This window comes from Dendrobates tinctorius, unplaced genomic scaffold, assembly GCF_039654945.1.
Source record: "Dendrobates tinctorius isolate UK_male_01 unplaced genomic scaffold, ASM3965494v1 ptg000057l, whole genome shotgun sequence".
NCBI lineage: Eukaryota > Metazoa > Chordata > Amphibia > Anura > Dendrobatidae > Dendrobates > Dendrobates tinctorius.
This window is the reverse complement of record NW_027361725.1, coordinates 26,306,926-26,330,221: the sequence shown is the minus strand read 5'-3', so window position 1 is coordinate 26,330,221 and position 23,296 is coordinate 26,306,926. Positions and strand designations below refer to the sequence as shown.

Genomic DNA, 23,296 nt, shown 5'->3' with positions numbered 1-23,296 from the left:
TTAGTTATTTTTTTTAATTAACTCTCTTTCAGATGAGAAACTGGACTTGAGAGCTAAATGCCAAATTCCAAAACACTTCGTCCACAAAACTAAAAATCTTGCAAAATTTTTGACTGCAGCTCAATCAGCATCTGAAAAAACAAATCTACGGCCTTAAGACCCATCTACGTAGGAAGGTTATCTGTCCAAAATGAGTGCCGATCAGCCTCATGTTGCAACCATTAGTAAACTCACCTGGCTCTGGGGTCTCAGACTGTGAGGATGACGAAGCTGAGCTAGCTCCATCATCGTTGGCACTCTGTGAGAGAAGTCCACGTCCTGGGGGAAGTTTCATTCCAAGTTGCTCTGCCGTCTCCACGTGGTCCCCTGGGTGAACATAGTCAAACATACTGCTTCCTGTCAGCTCCACCTGCAAATAATAATGAAATGTTTTACAAAATTAACAACATTGTGAAAAATTACTATTGAAAATTAAAAGTTTCTATAAATGAAAATGCGTTCTCCGTGAGGTGTACTGTATGTAAGGCACCCATCCTATACCTCACTTATGTGTGTAAGTGTAGCTCATAGTGGCAGCTTTATTACAAGTATAAAATGTGATAGAAAGTAGATTCATTTTGGATAATTAATGCAGACTATGTTTACATAATTTTGGAAAAAGCCTAATTGTAAAAGCCATAACAAAAAACATAAAGCAAATTTGAAATGCGTTAATCCTATGACAATCCAATGCAATTTATAATAATGCATCCACTAATGTGGCCCAAGTACGATTACAACCTTTGCACCCAGCGAGTTATACCAGTCAGAATATCCAATATCAAGTAGTCAGTGAAATATTGAAAAAAAAAGTTTTTTTCAATCCAGCAAAGAGAACTGAACGCAAAAATTCTTTATTGTGACTTCATTAAAATTATTTAAAATTACTGACGCATTTTGAATCTCGACTCTTAATTGTAGCTATCTACTATAAAGAGTCAGATAGACTTGAAACGCGTTATTTTTTTTATACCTAGGCCACTATATTAATTAAAAACCAAGAAAAATGAGCCAGAGTAAAAGTTGGTATGCATGCAACATATAAATTTTTGTGCTCAGTACAAAGGTGTGGACCCCCTTTTCTTTGAGCTGGGCACTGCATTTACATAGCTTCCCGTGGCTGGGTGTCCACATCCGGGTCTCAGTCCTGCTCTGCCCTTATTCACACTGAGGTCATTTTTGATACATGGTAAGGTTTTAATATTAGAGACAGTATAGGACTGTCCCGATTTGGGTACACCTTGACATGGTGGGATGACTTTTACGATTTTTGGGATCAAAAACAGTGTTTAGTAAGAGCCCTATGTGATTTATATGTACTATTACATTTAACTTACGTACCGCAGGGTATTTGCGCACTTTTTTTCCATCCTAGGTTTTGTACTATTTTAATGAAGTCACAAGAAAGAATTTGTACTTTTAATTTGCTTTGCTGGATTGAAAAAAAACTTTTTCCATTACAAAATTTCTTGACACCTCACAAGCTTTATCCATGCACAGGGGAGGGAGTGGATTCCCCAGGGACCAGACTGAACATCAGACCTATATTTGATGGGTGAGCTGTACCCACATGCCTTATTATATTACTAGTCAATGGATTATACCGGAGTAGTTTATATACTTATGTAACAGCTCTATGGTCTATATGTTAGGGTCCTTTCACATTGTGTTCTGTTTCCCCATTGAGGTATACGTCCGATATACCCTGCAATGCGGAGTCCGGACGCATGCGCTGTCAGGGCCATAGACGGTAATGGTGAGCGAACGTGTTCTCTGCCATGCACTTTTTTTCGGGAGTGTATGCCTACAGGAGGCGGACACTCAGACACCGTATTCTACATCTGAGGGTCCACCTCCTGTTGGCGTATACTCCCAAAAATGATGCACGGCAGAGCGCACGTTTGCTTTGCCGTCACCATTATAGTCTATGACTCTGTTAGGGCATGTGTCTGAACCCCGTTTTACAGGAGATTGCGGATGTATGCCCCAACGGGACACAGAACGCAATGTGAAAGCACCCCAACATATCGGAAGCATGGGGTCAAGAGTAAAACAGCATAATGCTTTTTTATATTGACACTGAAGATTAACTATAGTGACGCCCAGAGAAAATATAGAGACTGTTGATATTGGTAAGAAATGTCTGATATATTAAGAAATCAGAATGACGGTCCTTTCACTTCTCCACTATCCTCTTATTCGCTCTGTATGTTTCTCCACTTGGCTCATGGTTATTAATTTACAGAATCAACGCTGGGAACAGCTTTTGTGATCTCATATTAAATTTCCCCCTGAATCCGCCCCGTGGCAAAAATTACTCACATCGTTAAAAAATATTTAATTAGGCTGCAGTTTATAGCGGGCTCACTAGGGAGATGCCAGAATTAATGTGATTTGCATGAATTCCAGGGCCTTTTTCCTGGCGGAGAAGAGTTGGGAATTTGCTTTTTTTATCGAGGTCGCTGACACAGACAAGGACGGAGGCTTCTGAAATGCGCAGAGACACCAGAGAGCGAATCCCACTGCAAGTGGGGCTTACACAACAGATTACGGGCTTCATCCCACCTGACTCTCCTTTTCACCTTTTATATATTGCTTTGCTTAATACAGCATAAAAAAATAACATCTTGTGGGAATATTTAACCTTATGCTCCATTTTTAAAAATCAGCCATGATGAGAGCAGCAGAAACGATTAGCCGTAGCAATGACCTTGCTCTACTCGTGACGTTCGCATGATCCTTCTTTGCTTCTACCTTTAATCACGACGCTAGTCTTAAAGCTGGTCAACCTTTTCTAATATCGTCTGTAACAAGGGAAACCATCTGTACAACGCTACTCGGTTAGTCTTCCATCTATAGAAAACGGAAATATCCGCCCTTATGGCCGACGCGTGATTTGTGAACGGTGGTAGCGTCAACCTCTTCTTTCTTAGCAACGTCAATCCTACCCTGTAGACAATGTCATCAAGATTCACATTTTTCTAGACCTGAAGCTTTTTTTTTCCTTTCTCTACCACGGCTGTAATAATTTCTTTTGAACTGATAAAAATAAAGAATAAAAAAATCAGCGGACAAAAGGCAAACAGGAAACACAATCAAGATTGTTCTTTTATTTCTTTAAACAGGCAATTAATGGCACAGGAGAAATCGCAGCGAACACATGATCAACATACCCTCCGCCGATTGGTAAGGGATACAGGGGTTGCTTAGCAACCGGTAATGGAATAATTGAAGGACTATTCCTTCATCTGCTAGACAGGTTTGGAAATTGATAGATTAAAACACCGGGTATGTATAAACATACAGTGCAATGAAGTATCCAATCTATCCGTTTTATATGGAGAAGCTCCCACGTGGTATCGGTTTATAGGAAACGGCAGTTTTAGTCTAACGGTAAAATTCATCAGTTCCCATGTAGCTCGCCATTATCCGGATGTTCAATATAGAGGTTTTGTTTTTACGGTGTGTAGAATAGAAAAGGCCAGGGCGAGCTTACAGGAGACAGGAAAAGAAGATGTAAGAGGAAGGAAAAGCAAAAAGATCAATCAAAGAGATAACCAACAATATATAGCTTTACCGTCAAAATATATATATAAAAAAATAGAATAGATGTAAAGGCGTAAAAAATGATTATGGAAGACGTCTTCAAGGTCACAGAGTTGTAAAATGTTATCTCGTTGTAGATCTTCCACTTCAGTGGCTACTTTCTTTAACAGGAGCCAGTATCTCCGCCTTCTCCTCTCCGAGGTGTCAGGAGGAAAAGGCTTGGAACGCAACCAAAAGGAAACATGCATATTTCAGAAGTGCGGTTTCATTAGAAACCTCTTGTTGAGAGATGATTTATACCTGAGAGGGACGGAACTTGGAACTCGGACAAAGCCATCATGGGATGTCAGAGGATGGCACTAGTCATCCTTCACCCGGGATGGACAGTGACATATGAGAGGACCTGCCTATGACAAGGGGATTTAGCGCTCGGTGACAGTCACCTCCCACCCCTTCTCTCAAATTAAGCTCTATATTGCCAGAAACACAAAAGTATATGGCCCTGACATTTGGTTATTACAAAGAGATGACATGTTCTGCTGTATAAGACGTAAAATACAAATATTAGCAAAAGGTAACAAGTCCCAAAACGTAAGCAGATAGTGACAACTGGCCAAAAATAAATGTATCCGGATGAATGACTGATGTTTGGTTGAGGTCCATACTCGTAACTTTCATATTAGATTTCACATGTTTTAGTACCTGTGCCTAAACTTTACAGATTATCGTATGCATGCATAATAACGGCATGGATGGAGAACATGCAGAGTAATCCAGTGACGCTGATCCTCGGCTGAGCAGGGGTTAAACAGCTGCGGGATGCTGGCGAGGCCTCTGTAGGCTGCATCTATTGACTCTCTTCCCGCAGACGTTTAGTAATCCACGCTGACTGTTTGTCTTAATATTGCTCTCCGTTTTGCAGTACAGGGGAATTATGCAGTTTAGATGTCTGTATATTAAAAAAGGATTTAATTAAATCTGGTGCCTTGAACACCCCCCAGCACACGCGGATTCAGGCTATAATGACAAATTTACTTCCTATTTATTACCATGCACAGGGGACCTGCTAGCTGCCTCCTCTCGCTCCTAACTTTCCAAAATTCACATTCTCTGCATATTACCATAATATTCATTATCCCAACAAGGCATAAAATGTGACTTCCCACGAGTGCAATACCTAATTCCTCAAAAAGAGACAAAGATAGCAACATAATCATTGAATTACAACTTTTTACATCTGTTCATTTTGTCGGAATCTAAATTCCGCTGTTCGGCAGGAAACTGGGAGAGATTGGAAGCCCCATATAGTGGTAACAGTTGCAAACCATCCTTGTGATAACGGTTTATTGTTTTATTAGCAGCAATTATCTCTATTGTGGTGTTGATACACGATTCATTTAAAAGAATGTGTGCCTGTCATCATCACAGAAGGGTCAATATATTGTAGCATATGACCCGCGTAAAGGCCCACTTAGAAATGCAGGCCATGGCAAATAAACAGCCGATGATAGGCTTCATGCAAGACAGCAGTCGCTTCAGCCTGACGCCACTTCTATGTGCACAGAACGATCATTAACACAATTGCTCTGTTCACATAGAACAACAGGTCATCAGCAGCACATGTGCTGCCGATAACAATGTGCTGCCAATAACAATGATTTTTAAGCTTGCTTTAATAAAATCATCTCACCTGACGAACAAACAATGCTTACTAACCTATTTAGACAGCCTGATGATCAAGAAATAATTGTTCTCAGTAGCGTTTTGCTCATTTCCCAATTCAGCCTCTCTAACTAGACCCTAAGATGATCCAAATCTTTCTAACAAAGTCCTGAGCTTTAGACAAATATCAATTTGGCTATCAGTTCTGCTTTGTGGCTCTTTCCTCTCTAGTATGTACAGTATGTACATATGGGTTCTACATTTGTATTTAACCATTTAACCTGACTGCAGAAGATTCGGGAATAACAAAAACAGATTTATTAAACTTAGCGTGAAGATTTTTTTTTTTTTAGTTAGAAAGTGGATCTCCCTCAGGACAAGTAACTTTGGCATCAGCTCTTTCCATAATTCCCATAGTCTTGAATGGAAAGCGATATGTCCACCCTTCTTATCTTCTTATTTAGCTTGCGGGTTTGTTGGTCAGATTTCCTAGAGGAATGGGGGTCAGTGAACACATAGTTGGGGTCCCAGAAGTAAGATCTCTGTTCTGTAGATGTGCCTTAGGAATACTCCTTCTAAACATGACAAGCCCCTTTAAATAAAGACAATTAGTAGTTAGACTAAAACATATATATATGTGCCTATACATTGTACACTGCAGTTGAATGAATACTTTCTTGACTTCTTCCTTCCCCCATACACATTCTTGCAAAAGGGAGAAAGATGCTACCAGACAACTCAGTGGGCCACTCATTTCCTGGCAGAAAAAAATGATGGACCATTGATATCGGATTTGCCATTGACTTAACTCAATCCTTTTACATCACACCACTTTAATTGGTTCTGCCAAAATCGATGTCTTCTACCCTTTTTTAAATATAGATGGGGCCTCATAGGCACCGAGTGCTGCCGTTGTACCCACTGAGTGACCCACTAAAACACACAGGAGCTGCGCAATCCTTCTCAGCCAATCATCAGAAAGGAAGACATCGACACAACACAAAATGGACTCTTTAAAAGACCCCTGAAGAAAAGTTTGAAGTGGCATAAAAAAAGGATATTTCAAAATGTTAGTTTTACAACATAAGCTAATAGATGCTCTTATCAACGTTAGCACCAGATCTATCCATTTTTCTATCTACATATAGGTAGATAACATGATAGATAGAAGATAATAAATAGATGATAGATATTGTTGTAATTATTATTATTATACATTTATATAGCGCCATTTATTCCATAGTGCTTTACGGGGAAAAGAGGAATTATAGTCAAGTACAATAAACATGTGCAAGACAAGGGACACACAAGTACAGAAGGAGAGAGGACCCTCACAGTCTACAGGTAGATAGATAATAGATATAATCTATATATATATATATATATATATATACGCCTTATCGTGTCTGTCTGTAACCAAAATCGCGGGCCGCTGATCGGTCGTGGCCACCAGGCCCCTGCCAGGCCGCAACCAATCAGCGACAGGCGCAGCTGTTTCTAATGGTAAGCTGCGCCTGTCGCTGTTTGGTCGCGGCCGCTAGGCCCCGACCAATCAGCGGCCAGCACAGTCGGGGACAGCGCTCAATCAGCCGCAGGGATTATTCCATTAAAAAGATTAAAAAAAATTAGTATCACCGACGGCCTCCAATGTCCTTTCCACCCGCCCGGCCTCGCGGTCCCAGTAAGGCTTTGCAACTTAGACCTGCGATGACGTCACTCTCGCGAGAGCGCGACGTTATCAGCGGTATAAGCCACAAAGCATTACTGGGAATGCGAGGCCGGGAGCGTGGAAAGGACATCGGAGGCCGTTGGAAGGTGGCCATGGGTAACAAAAACAAAAACACAAACATACTCACCTTCCGGCGGCCCTCAGACTATTTTCCTTCTCTCTCCAACGCGCCCGGCATCGCAGTCCCAGTAATGCTTTGCGGCTTATACCGCTGATGACGTCCCCTCTCGCAAGAGTTATGTCATCTAAGTTTAGCGCTAAACAGAACTGACAACACGATGCCGGCTGCGTGGAGAGGAGAGCGTGGGGGGGCGCACCCGCATTTCTGATTGGTCCACATCGACAGAGAGATGCCCGCGCCAGTGATTGGTCGGGTAAACAGGGCCGCGTTGCTTATTGGTGAGGGGGGTGAGGGGACCATGCATACCAGGATTGGGGGGTGAGGGGACCATGCATACCAGGAAAGGGGGGTGAGGGGACCATGCATACCAGGAAAGGGGGGTGAGGGGACTATGCATACCAGGAAAGGGGGGTGAGGGGACCATGCATACCAGGATTGGGGGGTGAGGGGACCATGCATACCAGGATTGGGGGGTGAGGGGACCATGCATACCAGGATTGGGGGGGTGAGGGGACCATGCATACCAGGAAAGGAGGGTGAGGGGACCATGCATACCAGGATTGGGGGGTGAGGGGACCATGCATATCAGGAGTGGGGGGTGAGGGGACCATGCATGACAGGAAAGGGGGGTGAGGGGACCATGCATACCAGGAAAGTGGGGTGAGGGGACCATGCATACCAGGATTGGGGGGTGAGGGGACCATGCATACCAGGATTGGGGGGTGAGGGGATCATGCATACCAGGATTGGGGGGTGAGGGGACCATGCATACCAGGATTGGGGGGGTGAGGGGACCATGCATACCAGGATTGGGGGGTGAGGGGACCATGCATACCAGGATTGGGAGGTGAGGGGACCATGCATACCAGGATTGGGGGGTAAGGGGACCATGCATACCAGGAAAGGTGGGTGAGGGGACCATGCATACCAGGAAAGGGGGGTGAGGGAACCATGCATACCAGGATTGGGGGGTGAGGGGACCATGCATACCAGGATTGGAGGGTGAGGGGACCATGCATACCAGGACTGGGGGGGGTGAGGGGACCATGCATATCAGGAAAGGGGGGTGAGAGGACCATGCATGCCAGGATAGGGGGGTGAGGGGACCATGCATACCATGAAAGGGGGGTGAGGATACCATGCATACCAGGATTGGGGGGTGAGGGGACCATACATACCAGGAAATGGGGGTGACAGTGAGCATACATACCAGGATTGGGGTGTGAGAGGACCATGCATACCAGCAAAGGGGGGTGAGGGGACCATGCATACCAAGAAAGTGGGGTGAGGGGACCATGCATACCAGGATAGGGGGGGTGAGGGGACCATGCATACCAGGATTGGGGGGTGAGAGGACCATGCATACCAGGATTGGGGGGTGAGGGGACCATGCATACCCCGAAAGGGGGGTAAGAGGACCATGCATACCAGGAAAGAGGGGTGAGAGGATCATGCATACCAGGATTGGGGGGTGAGAGAACCATGCATATCAGCATTGGGGGGTGCATTATTGCATTATTATTAAATCTTCAAAAATAAACTACATATATATTCTAGAATACCCAATGCGTTAGAATCGGGCCACCATCTAGTGATATATAGATAGATAAAGATATAATGATATATACAGGGTGGGCCACCTAAATAAAATGGGAATGGTTTGTGATATCAACTTCCTGTTTGTGGCACATTAGTATATGGGAGGGGGAAAACTTTTCAAGATGGGTGGTGACCATGGAGGCCATTTTGAAGTTGGCCATTTTGGATCCAACTTCATAAATGGCCCACCCAGGTTTATTCATATAAATGGCCCACCCTGTAGATAGAGAATAGATAGATATGGAATAGATAGATTGATAGATAATATATAGATGATAGATAGATAGATAGATACAGAGATAGATATATAGATATGGGATAGATAGATATAATATATAGATAGATAGAGAATAGATAGAATGCTAGATAGATAGTGAGATAGATATGGGATAAATAAATGATAGGTAGATAGATAGATGGATAGATAGCGAGATAATAAATATGGGATAGATAGATATGGGATAGATAAATAGATAATAAATAGATAGATATTGGATAGATTGATAGATAGGATTGATAGATAGATAGATAATATATACATTAATAGATAGATATAGGAAGATAGATAGCTTGAGAAAGGTAGATAGATATAGATATTAGGAAGATAGATATTAGGAAGATATATATTAGGTAGATAGATGATAGATAGATAGATAGATAGATAGATAGATAGATAGATATTGGGTAGATAGATATTAGGTAGATAGATATATATATATATTAGGTAGATTGATAGACAGGATAGATGATAATAGATAAATAGATAATAGATAGATAATGGATAGATAGAGTGATAGATATCTATGACGTTCCTGCCATGCGCTGCTTACAAGCATAAAGCAGCTGCTGGCACCGGAACAAGACGCTATGAGGGAGCGCAGGAAGGTAAGCATAATGGTTTATTTTTTTTACATTTTTTGATGGGGGCCAATCATATCAGGATAAGGATGGTGCCATGCATACATGGATAGGGATGGGGCCATGCATACAAAGATAGGGATGAGGAGCCATGCATACCAGGATAGGGATGAGGCCATACATATAAGGATAAATGATAGGGTTGGGAGCCCATCATACCAGGATAGGGATGAGGAGCCATGCAGACAAGGATAGGGATGAGGAGCCATGCAGACAAGGATGGGGATGAGGAGCCATGCATACCAGGATAGGGATGAGGATCCATGCATACCAGGATAGGAATGACGAGCCATGCATACAAGGATAGGGATGAGGATCCATGCAGATAAGGATAGGGATGAGGAGCCATGCAGACAAGGATAGGGATGAGGAGCCATGCAGACAAGGATAGCGATGAGGAGCCATGCGTACCAGGATAGAGATGAGGATCCATGCAAACCAGGATAGGGATGAGGATCCATGCAAACCAGGATAGGGATGAGGATCCATGCACACCAGGATAGGGATGAGGAGCCATGCATACCAGGATGGGGATGAGGAAGCCATGCATACCAGGATAGGGATGAGGGACCATGCATACCAGGATAGGAATAGGGTCATCCATACAAGGATAGGGATGAGGAGCCATGCATACAAGGATGGCGATGAGCAGGCGGTGCATACCAGGATGGGGATGAGGGGACAATACATATCAGGCTTATACGCGAGTCAATAAGTTTTCCTATTTTTTTTGTGGTAAAATTAGGTGCCTCGGCTTATACTCGGGTCAGCTTATACTCGGGTATATACGGTCCATAGAATGATAGATAGATATGAGATAGATAATAGATAGATAGAAAATAGACCGATGTGGTATAGATACATTAGATAGATAGACAGATAAATAGATGACTCTTTCATGTAAAGCAGTCTTTGTTTGTTAATTAGGGCATATATTAGGTGGTGTAACAAAACTGAAACTTTTAAATGCACCGTGTATATATATATATATATATATATATATATATATATTTTTTTTTTTTTTTTTCCTAAAGATAAAAAAAAAATTTCCTTACTAGTAATTTTCAGAGAATGACCCAGGCAGCTAACAATACACTGTAGCATAGCATTATGTTAATAGTGATACATTAATGTGTACAGTTGCATATGTAAAAGTATATGTGCAGACATAAATCTATAGTAAAATGCTTCCCCATATGGCAGATGTAGTGTACGGCGTGCTACGATGGATGATATATGTGTGTACAGAGCTGTCTCTGGCTGGCAGTCTCACTGTTTGTTTTCACATGCTGAGCTGGGTATAATATTCTCGGCTTGAATCTTTATTACCCATCTGGCACAGGCCGCGCCGAGTATCATTCATTCCATTTACACAAACAAATATCAGGGCTGAGCATTCCCCGCACAGGGGCTGAGGTCGCCACACCTTACACTGATAGCCCGTGCTGCCAGGCTTCGGTCAGGGCATTACCATTTCTGCTATATATAGACAGATCTGTGAAAATGTACCTTTAATTTTGTGATTTACAGCATCAGAGAAGATGATGGCAGTGCACAAATCAATGGTAATAACCAGAAGAATATTTAGAATTGAGAGTCCTTAGTGGTTGATACCTTTTAATGGCTAACTGAAAAGATGGTAACAAATTGTACTTAATTATTTGTACTAAATGTCCAACTGGGGGTCTGTATGTGGGGGAGACAGAGTAAAAACTGAGAACAAGGATGAATTCTCATCGTCACACAATAAGAGAAAAAAGAATGGATCTACCTGTGGCAAAACATTTTTGTATCCCTGGTCATAGCATAATGGACATTAAATTACTTGTATTAAAAGGCAACTTCAAGACTCAGAGAATCTCTGAGTACAAATTTATGAAAACTTTTGACACGTTCAGTGCAGGTATGAATGTGTCGCATGGATTTATGTCTTTTTACATTAATTAAGGAATTTGCTCCTCAGACCTTCTGGGGTCATCACAACACAGAACCAGACCGCAATCAGAGGGCAATAAAACCTTCACACTGCTTATCTATGAACTGCTCCAATATTTATGCTTATCCCTCTCCCATAATGACAATTCTGCTTCACATCACTTGTCTTATCTATTGCGTTATTTCTGTGCTGTCTTGTGTATAAATATGTGATTCTTCAGATTCTTTAATAGTCAAGCCTGATGAAGAGACCTGAGTAGTCTTGAAAGCTTGCAATTTGTTACCATTTTTTCAATTAGCCATTAAAAGGTATCAACCACTGAGGACTCTCAATTCTAAATATTCTTCCATCTACTGGCTAACACGGTACAAAGATATATATCTTTCCTGTATGGTAATAACCAGAGCATTGCAATGACAATAAAGCAAATAAATCAACAAGCACCAGAAAATGCTACTTTTAACAGGTCAAAGGGTCTTCAATTTAATAGAAAGTATTTGCACAGAAGTATCTGGGTGCGTACTTGTGACCCTGATGAGACATCGCTGAGCAACCGGTGGACAGTATTGAGAATGTCTAAGGTGGAAACATAAGGCAATTAATATAAGTGATCCAAAATCATAGGTTGGTGACAAGAGATGAGAGAAAAATTGGAATCAGATTGAATAATTAATCTATCATGGGTATATGCTTACAGAAACTAGTTTAAAAAATTAATAGCTGGGCACATTGTTTACAATGCGGGTGCCCACCAGTGTTCAACTCCAGAAAATAAGTTATAAAAAATGATTTAGTCTTTGAAACTGCAAAAACTCTTACTGTCGCTCTTATTCATTCTTGTCTGGACTACTGAAACTCTCTTTTGATCGGTCTCCCTCTTACCAGACCTTTTCCTCTCCAATCTGTCCTGAATACAGCAGCCAGGGTCGTATTTCTGTCCAGCCGCTGCACCGATGCCTCCACCTTGTGCCAGTCATTGCACTGGTTACCAATCCGCTACTGAATACAATACAAACTTGTTTTTCTCCCCCACAAAGCTCTCCATACTTCTTCACCACCCTACATTTCCTCCCTCATCTTCATCACCCTACCAGTGCGCACCGCTCCGCAACTGATCCAAGACTAACATCTTCCATCTTCAAGACTTCTGTCATGCTGCGCCACTTCTCTTTAATGCACTTCCCTTGTTGATCCGATTAATACCTATTCCCCACATTTTAAACACCATCTTTTTATAGACTGGCCTATCAGCTCACTTCACTAATCTAACTCTTCCCTGCTGCCTTTCTCTAAATTTTCCCCAGAATTTGGTCCCTCCTATTCATCCATCTTTACATCCTCCATGCACCCAATACCACTTGGTGACTGTACTTAGATCCTGGCTGACGACTGGCTCATGCAGCTTTATATCATTTATATCATAACCCCTATTTATTATAATGATGGCTGGACCACACAACAGCACTTTAGCATTTTTTACGTACTGTGCCCCCTCTTTCCCTATAGATTATGAGCAGGACCCTCACTTCTCCTGTAATTGCTGAACTAGGTGTTTCTCTGTAATGTATTTATTGTCTATACATGTCCCCGCTCCATTGTAAAGTGCCTTGGATTATGTTGGCGCTATAGAAATAAAATTATTATGACCAAGTTATTATTTTTTAGTCATGCAGACTAAAAATATATCTTTTTTTCACTGAGAATTGTAGCATGTACTAAGGTCTGATTTACATATAAGACCTGCCAGGCGAACGCAACGTGTGTGCCATTAAAGAGTAGACCTTACAGATATTGTCCATATGGCATCCGTTTTTCAAGAATACATTGCAAAAAGGTTTTTTCTTCTTTTTATAGACTTAAAAAACAAATGTAATACAGATGTCAAATCGGGAAATCCAAACCACATCTCAGGGACAACCAGGGTAAGGGGGACATTTCCAGCTCCAAAACAGGTGGAATTGTGTATTATTTGGAGCTATTGGACTCCTAAGGGCCCACATATTATTCTTGAACCGGGGCCTCTCCTGTGTCCGCCAGTGACCACATCTGGATATTTTTTAGCATATAAGGATTACAAACTGTCCTTTTGTTTTAAAGAGAAAAAATGAGTGTTTTTTTTTATATGTATAGACAGAGTCTAAGCTGACTCTAGAAGTGGAGTGAAGTAAGCAGAAGACAAAAATTATGAATGGACACAAAAATAAGAAAAAGTTCCAAAATAAAGAGTGGAAAGTGCCCAATCTCTTACCATGAAGAGAGGTAACAGAAGGTGTGACCCAACTATACAAGGAGGAGACATCGAGGAATAGGTAGAAGGTGAAGGGTGGTGACAGGAGGTGCACCGGAGATGATAGAAGGTGAAGGAATGATGACAGAAGGTGAGGGAGCAGAGCAATGGAGGAGTGGGAGGAAAGCTGCCGCCTTTGCCATTGAATGAGTGCAGCTGAGCTTTTCATTTCGGTGTGAGCCCTGCGGTCTGTTTAGAGCAGGTCGATACACTTGTCTGAGGCAGAGAATGGATTAGCACATCATTCATGGAGCAGGCGGGAGGTGCTGCTCAGGGCGACAGGGACCGAAAAACTAAATTACAGAATGTGGAGGGGCAGAGGGCATAAGGGGCAGATCACATGGGAGGACTGGGGACCAACGCTAAAAAATCCTTTAACAGTCTCGAAATGTGTACCACGTACAGCCCTATTTATGCTGCCCCCCCATCCTCCCTATCATAGCAATAATCTTAGAAGAGCAAACAGCTCACCCGAAACACTCAAGTTATTATCACACAAACGACCATTAAGACCATGTCTGATTGGCTACAATATTACACCACACAGCCCCTTGATTACAAGCAGCAGCAGCGCTCAATAATTGTGACCCCCTGGCATGTGTTAGAATGCATGGAAATGAAGACTGGAATGAACGCTCAGGTTATAAAATTGCTTATCTTTAATATGATATCTTTCTTAAAAAGATAAAATATCCAATTTATTAAAAAAATAAAGTCTTCTTGACATGTACAGTTGTAGAAATAATGAACTGAAGATGCAACCAGGACAAGGCTTCATGCTAAATAAAGTCCACAGTGTTGAAAAATAAAGTACACAAAGTTGGGCAGATGTGTAAATATTTGCTACACGTCCAGATAATTGATACATTGTGGCTTTAACAGTATCTCACCCATCAATGCATTGGTCTTTGACTTTTCTGAAAATGATAAATATTATATATATAAATGTTACATTACATTTCCATTGTAAGTGGTCTGTGCCAAGTACGGCAGTCTGTCCCTCATCTCACTAAACCTATTTCTTCTAAAATACTCCTAACAATAAAATGCACGCTCGCCATAAAGCTGCAGTGCTTAACAGGTTAATACCCTGACACAGTATTTGTCAGTGCTATACACACTTTGCAGCTTCCTGTTGACATCTTTAATATTAACCTCCCTAACTAACACCGATGATCAGCGGGTGTCACCGAGATGAAATATGAAATACTGCTACCAGCGTGCGCTCATTTATCAACAGAGGATGAAGAAGAGGCGAGTGGGTGGGGGTTGGCAGGAATAACATTTAGGAATGGGGGAGGAGAAGCATCTTGTACCTCTTCCAAGACTTTACAATGTAAGTGGTGCAAAGCTTTTATTTTCCCACGGGTTATTATATGGTGTGAATGCTCCCATGCAGGGAAGTAACCCTAACAGTTGTAAGAACAAAACCCCCATATTGTCCAAATTTTAAAAAAATTGGACGTTGACATCGTCATTTGGCGGATTGTCATTTACTTTGCAGCAATCTTTAATGAAAGAGTTAAGTGCCCTTGGCCGACAATTACCCCATCCATGGTGGGGTTTAGGCTACGAATTCACCTGTCTCCTCCCCGAAGCAATGGAAACATAGGAACCTTGACTCTGAAAGTCAGGCCCTGCGCCGAGTGATAAGATTCCCCAGGGATCACTGGCATTATCTCTCTTCAGCACTTGGACAGCTCCCAGCCATTGGCAGCCATGTGCCTGGCTCTTCTAGAAAGGAGGGGAGACTTGCAGCCCCTGAGAAATCAATTTGCTTGCCTGGTCCCCCTATTTGCTTTTCAGAATGCCCTTGTCGGACGAGCAGTGAGACATCTGAACGTGGCTCGCTGATAATACAGCCAGTGAACTGTGTCCTGGGAATTCTACGCCCCTCTTCCAGGATCTTACAATTTCCTCTCTCCTGCCTCAAATCTCTGCTCATTGCCTCTCCTGCCCTCTGCCAAGCAGCTCCATTGTATTAGCATGTCTGAGGAGCTCCACTATGCTTCACATACTCATTGTGCTCTATAAATGCCGCATACTCTCAATAAACACGACAATATAATTATGGGAACAATTATTTTTTTTACGTTTTAACACAATTCACCTGAAACACCAGTACCCCAGATATTATTCCACTATATTATGGCACCTGCTCATGACAGTGGGGGGAGACAGAAGCCCCCGATTAGTCAAAGCATACAGCATCTAGGGTGACAGCAAAACATTATTTACCCCAATATTTACCTATATGCTTCTAATAAAGAGTGGGGCTGCCATGATGTACAGAAGTGTGATTGACTGCAGCAGTGACATGGTCAACTGCAGGATTGCTGGTGAGCCCCAGAGAAGTGATTATGAAAGGTAATGTATGATTATTTTATGTCATCATCATCATCATATTGCCAGCTATTAGGCAACTTTTATAAAATCCACCTTTAAATAAAGAGGTTACAAAGAGCATCCCATATTTTGATGATACACTGCGTCTATGCACTAATTGATTTTAATGTGTTTCTTCTCCCTGTGATGGTGCTGCTGGAAAATGAAACCCCCCAGATTCCAGTTGTCCACTGGATTAAACAGCAGGAAGCCACATAACCAGCTTATTCATTGGAGACCCTACTAATAGAATGTAGAGTTGAGCGAAACAGGTCGGTCAGATTCAAAAGTCGCCAACTTACGCCAAAGTCGGGTTTCGCCGAGTGAAACCCGACCATAGCGTGAGGTCGACCATGCGGTCGTCGACCCAAGCGCCAAAGTCGGATTTCACAGAATGCTTGCACGTGACTTTTTTTCAGCCAATGAGCAAGGACATACACTGTGGGCAACGAGATGACATGTGCAGCATCCAGGGAGGGAGAGAGAGAGAGAGATTTTGCGCACTTTAAAAAAGCGGTCCGGCATGTAGGTGTCCTCCACTCCCTGCCGACTTTGCTTCCCCATTGACATGCATTGGGTTTCGTGTTTCAGTCAGACCTCAGACTTTTCCCGATAGTCGGCCGATTTCGTTCGACTCGACTTTTGAGAAAGTCGGGTTTCATGAAACCCGACTCGACCCTAAAAAAGGCAAAGTCGCTCATCTCTAATAGAAAGGAATTGCTCAAAACAGCCATTACACTTCCAAAATAATTTTGACGGGGAAATAAAAACTAACAAATGTAAAATAATGTAGTTACATAAGTGTGAACACCCTCTTATAATTGGAGTTGTGTTCAGAATTACCCAGTCTCACGTAAGCTCATGTTACATACACTACCGTTCAAAAGTTTGAGGTCACCCAGATAATTTTGAGTTTTCCATGAATACTCACACTTTTATTAATCAAATGAGTTGCCAAATGAATTTAAAATCTAGTCCAGACATTGACAAGGTTCGAAAAAAAAGATTTTTATTTGAAATAATAATTTTCTCCTTCAAACTTTGCTTTCGTCAAAGAATGCTCCCTCTGCAGCAATTACAGCATTGCTGTCCTTTGGCATTTCAGCAGTTAATTTGCTGAGGTAATCTGGAGAATTGTCACCCCATGCTTCCAGAAGCCCCTCCTAAAAGTTGGTTTGGCTTGATGGGCACTTTTTGCGTACCATACGGTCAAGCTGCTCCCACAAAAGCTCAATGGGGTTGAGATCTGGTGACTGCACTGGCCACTCTATTACAGATAGAATACCAGCTGCCTGCTTCTTCCCTAAATAGATTTGGAAGTGTCTGTGTTTTGGGTCATTGTCCTGTTGTAGGATGAAATTGGCTCCAATCAAGCGCTGTCCACAGTGTATGACATGGCGTTGCAAAATGGAGTGATAGCCTTCCTTATTCAAAATCCCTTTTACCTTATACAAATCTCCCACTTTATCAGCACCAAAGCAACCTCAGACATCACATTACCTCCACCATGCTTGACAGATGGCGTCAGGCACTCTTCCACCATCTTTTCAGTTGTTCTGCTTCTCACAAATGTTCTTCTGTGTGATCCAAACACCTCAAACTTGGTTTCGTCTGTCCATAACACTTTTTACTTATCTTCCTCTGTCCAATGTCTGTGTTCTTTTGCCCATATTAATCTTTTCCTTTTATTAGCCAGTCTCAGATATGGCTTTTTCTTTGCCACTCTGCCCTGAAGGCCAGCATCCCGGAGTCGCCTCTTCACTGTAAACGTTGACACTGGCGTTTTGCGTGTACTATTTAATGAAGCTGCCAGTTGAGCACCTGTGAGGTGTTGATTTCTCAAACTACAGACTCTAATGTACTTGTCTTGTTGCTCAGTTGTGCAGCGGGGCCTCCCACTTCTCTTTCTACTCTGGTTAGACCCTGTTTGTGCTCTCCTCTGAAGGGATTAGTACACACCATTGTAGGAAATCTTCAGTTTCTTGGCACTTTCTCGCATGAAATAGGCTACATTTCTAAGAACAAGAATAGACTGTCGAGTTTCACATGAAAGTTCTTTTTTTCTGACCATTTTGAGAGTTTAATGGAACCAACAAATGTAATGCTCCAGATTCTCAACTAGCTCAAAGGAAGAACAGATAATAACAAACCATCCAAAGCACAATGTATGATAGAACACCCACTCGACCCATATCAGTGATCGGTAATAGAGGGCTTCCACAGGACACTCCAGATAACCAAAGACACCATAAGGAGTACAAAGTCCAAAGAAAATAAAATATATATAATTTTATTAGACATAATTGTCACAAACATGAATACATACAAAAGGATCAGGTAATGAAGGCAAGGTCACAGATTAAATACCATGTAAAAAATGCCAAAGTGCATTATACCACCATGGGAATAGATTACAAAAGTACTGGCCAGTATATGTACTAACTCCCCCACTGTTGGAACCGGCCAAAATACAATTAAATATACATCATAAATAAATGCCCCAAGTGCTTACCCATAAGCGATATGAATCAAGACCAAAGCCACACGCCACCGACGCGCGTTTCGCTGCTCTTTTTCAAGGTGCCGTACTGTGTGTCACACCAGGCCGATTTTTATATCCCTCCATTTCACAATCTACGAATCACAGCGTATGTCAATGGTAACACCCCCCGGAAGTTACATCATCAGCATCATAATGACAGAATGCCAGACACAGCGCATACAATCAGTCACGCCCCCTGGAAGTTACATCATCAGCGTCATGGCAACATGATGCCAGTCACAACCATACAACCAGTAAAGCCCCGGAAGTTACATCACAATCGTCATAGTAACATAATGCCAGTCACAGCGCATACCACCAGTAACGCCCTCCGGAAGTTGCATCATCAGCGTCATAGTAACATACTGCCAGTCACAGCACATAGAACCGGTCGCACCCCCCAGAAATTACAACAACAGCATCATATAATATGATGCAAACTCCAGCATACATAACCGGTAACACCCAGAAGAACCTATCAATGATTTCATAGCAACGTAATGTTGTGCACCAGATATTAGAACGGTCACATTTTTCATATGTATTTTTGTGATACATAATTTATAATATGTGGTTATTGTATGTAATTTCGGATCAATGTCTTGGTGCCCTTTGGTTGTTTCACAAGTGCGCATACTTCTGGTTGTCTCTTACATGGAGCATTGCGGGGGGCGCTGGATGATGACGTGTATGTGTCGGTGATATCTGTTGACTTGCCGACATACGACGTCATTTGCCATGCCTCCTGTGATGTAATTTCCGGGGGTGTTACCAGAAATATGCGCTAATGTTTGTGGACAGCGCTGCTATTGTGGTCCCTTTGTGACCATTCTAATATCTGGTGCAGAACATTACGTTGCTATGAAATCATTGCTAGGTTCTTCTGGGTGTTACCGGTTATGTATGCTGGAGTTTGCATCATATTATAAGATGCTGCTGATGTAATTTCTCGGGGGTGCGACCGGTTCTATGTGCTGTGGCTGGCAGTATGTTATCATGGCGCTGATGACGTAACTTCCAGCTGGGGGGGGCGTGACCGGTTGTATGTGCTGTGATTGGCAGTATGTTACCATGACGCTGATGATGTAATTTCTGGGGGCGTTACCGGTTGTATGCGCTGTGACTTGCATTAGGTTTCTATGACGCTGATGATGTAACTTCCGGGAGGCGGTACCGGTTGTATGTGCTGTGTTTGGCAGTAGGTTACCATGACGCTGATGATGTAATTTCCGGGGGCGTTACCGGTTGTATGCGCTGTGTTTGGCAGTGTGTTACCATGACGCTGATGATGTAATTTCCGGGGGCGTTACCGGTTGTATGCGCTGTGTTTGGCAGTGTGTTACCATGACGCTGATGATGTAACTTCCGGGGGGCGTTACCGGTATGCGCTGTGACTTGCTTTAGGTTACTATGATGCTGATGAAGTAACTTCAGGGGGGCGGTACCGGATGTATGTGTTGTGACTGGCATTATGTTACCATGACGCTGATGATGCAACTTCTGGGGGGCGTTACTGGTGGTATGCGCTGTGACTGGCATTATGTTACTATGACGATTGTGATGTAACTTCTGAGGCTTTACTGGTTGTATGGTTGTGACTGGCATCATGTTGCCATGACGCTGATGATGTAACTTCCGGGGGGCGTGACTGATTGTCGGCGCTGTGTCTGGCATTCTGTCATTATGTTGCTGATGATGTAACTTCCGGGGGGCGTTACCATTGACATACGCTGTGATTCGTAGATTGTGAAATGGAGGGATATAAAAATCGGCCTGGTATGACACACAGTACGGCACCTTGAAAAAGAGCAGCGAAACGCACGTCGTTGGTGTGGGGCTTTGGTCTTGATTCATATCGCTTATGGGTAAGCACTTGGGGCATTTATTTATGATGTATATTTAATTGTATTTTGGCCTTTTCCAACAGTGGGGGATTTAGTACATATACTGGCCAGTACTTTTATAATCTATTCCCATGGTGGTATAATGCACTTTGGCATTTTTTACATGGTATTTAATCTGTGACCTTGCCTTCATTACCTGATCCTTTTGTATGTATTCATGTTTGTGACAATTATGTCTAATAAAATTATATCTATTTTATATTCTTTGGACTTTGTACTCCTTATGATGTCTTTGGTTATCTAGCTCAAAGGAAGGTCAGGTTTATAGCTTCTCTAATCAGCCAAACTGTTTTCAGCTGTGCTAACATACTTGCTCAAGGGTATTCTAACCATCCATTAGCCTTCTTACACAGTTAGCAAACACAAAGTACCATAAGAACACTGGAGTGATGGTTGTTGGAAATGGGCCTCTATACACCTATGAAGATATTGCATTACAAACCCGACGTTTGCAACTAGAATAGTTATTTACCACATTAACAATATATAGAGGGTATTTCTGAATCATTTAATGTTAGCTTCATTGGAAAAAACTGTGCTTTTCTTTCAAAAATAAGGAAATTTCTAGGAGACCCTAAACTTTTAAACGGTAGTGTATTAGTAAGTACAAAGCCGCCATCATTTATAGTGCTTCTGATGAACTCCATATAAAGTTTAGCTGTTCTAGGAGGATTATCGCGACATTTTCTCAGTTGCATTTTAAAGGCAATGGCCATAAACAGCAATACAATACAGGAAAAGTATCTCATTATTGAAGGTTATCAATCAAGAGAAGGGTACGCAAGAATTTCTAAATCATTAGCTATACCCATGGAGTTGGAGTTGGTATAAAATGGACAGACTTCAACTTCTAAAATATATAATACATTGGGTTCAGTACTACAATATGTAAATATTGTCATAATTTGGGAAAGTTATAAAATGTCCTATAAATTTCTGTTCTGAGGAGTTGAATCTGTGCTGCACTATATGTACATGCTCAGTAGTGACCAGTGCTGTGGGGTCATAGATGAGATGAATCTGAGCTGCCCCTTATGTACATGCTCAGTAGTGACCAGTGCTGTGGAGATGTAGATGAGATGAATCTGTGCTGAACTTTATGCACATGCTCAGTAGTGACCAGTGCTGTGGAGATGTAGATGAGATGAGTCTGTGCTGCACTTTATGTACATGCTCAGTAGTGGCCAGTGCTGTGGAGGTATAGATGAGATGAATCTGTGCTGCCCTTTATGTACATGCTCAGTAGTGACCAGTGCTGTGGAGATGTAAATGAGATGAATCTGTGCTGCACTTTATGCACATGCTCAGTAGTGACCAGTGCTGTGGAGATGTAGATGAGATGAATCTGTGCTGCCCTTTATGTACATGCTCAGTAGTGACCAGTGCTCTGGAGATGTAGATGAGATGAATCTGTGCTGCCCTTTATGTACATGCTCAGTAGGGACCAGTGCTGTGGAGATGTAGATGAGATGAATCTGTGCTGCCCTTTATGTACATGCTCAGTAGTGACCAGTGCTCTGGAGATGTAGATGAGATGAATCTGTGCTGCCCTTTATGTACATGCTCAGTAGTGACCAGTGCTGTGGAGATGTAGATGAGATGAATCTGTGCTGCCCTTTATGTACATGCTCAGTAGTGACCAGTGCTCTGGAGATGTAGATGAGATGAATCTGTGCTGCCCTTTATGTACATGCTCAGTAGTGACCAGTGCTGTGAAGATGTAGATGAGATGAATCTGTGCTGCCCTTTATGTACATGCTCAGTAGTGACCAGTGCTCTGGAGATGTAGATGAGATGAATCTGTGCTGCCCTTTATGTACATGCTCAGTAGGGACCAGTGCTGTGGAGATGTAGATGAGATGAATCTGCGCTGCCCTTTATGTACATGCTCAGTAGTGACCAGTGCTGTGGCGATGTAGATGAGATGAATCTGTGCTGCACTTTATGTACATGCTCAGTAGTGACCAGTGCTGTGGAGATGTAGATGAGATGAATCTGTGCTGCACTTTATGTACATGCTCAGTAGTGACCAGTGCTCTGGAGATGTAGATGAGATGAATCTGTGCTGCCCTTTATGTACATGCTCAGTAGTGACCAGTGCTGTGGAGATGTAGATGAGATGAATCTGTGCTGCCCTTTAAGTACATGCTCAGTAGTGACCAGTGCTGTGGAGATATAGATGAGATGAATCTGTGCTGCTCTTTATGTACATGCTCAGTAGTGACCAGTGCTGTGGAGATGTAGATGAGATGAATCTGTGCTGCACTTTATGTACATGCTCAGTAGTGACCAGTGCTGTGGGGTCATATATGAGATGAATCTGTGCTGCCCTTTATGTACATGCTCAGTAGTGACCAGTGCTGTGGAGATATAGATGAGATGAATCTGTGCTGCCCTTTATGTACATGCTCAGTAGTGACCAGTGCTGTGGAGATGTAGATTAGATGAATCTGTGCTGCCCTTTATGTACATGCTCAGTAGTGACCAGTGCTCTGGAGATGTAGATGAGATGAATCTGTGCTGCCCTTTATGTACATGCTCAGTAGTGACCAGTGCTGTGGAGATGTAGATGAGATGAATCTGTGCTGCCCATTATGTACATGCTCAGTAGTGACCAGTGCTGTGGAG

At 42.4% G+C, this 23,296-nt stretch overlaps 1 protein-coding gene across 6 annotated transcripts in view; it reads right to left on the bottom strand.

Annotated features, from left to right (window-relative positions):
* NPAS3 (neuronal PAS domain protein 3) overlaps window positions 1–23,296 on the bottom strand; it is a 586,631-nt gene that overhangs the window by 104,254 nt on the left and 459,081 nt on the right. For all 6 annotated transcript variants that reach the window (XM_073577843.1, XM_073577841.1, XM_073577842.1 and 3 more), the window contains one exon: window positions 235–409. In XM_073577843.1, the coding sequence (XP_073433944.1) occupies window positions 235–409 (175 nt within the window). The remainder of the gene's footprint in view (window positions 1–234; window positions 410–23,296) is intronic.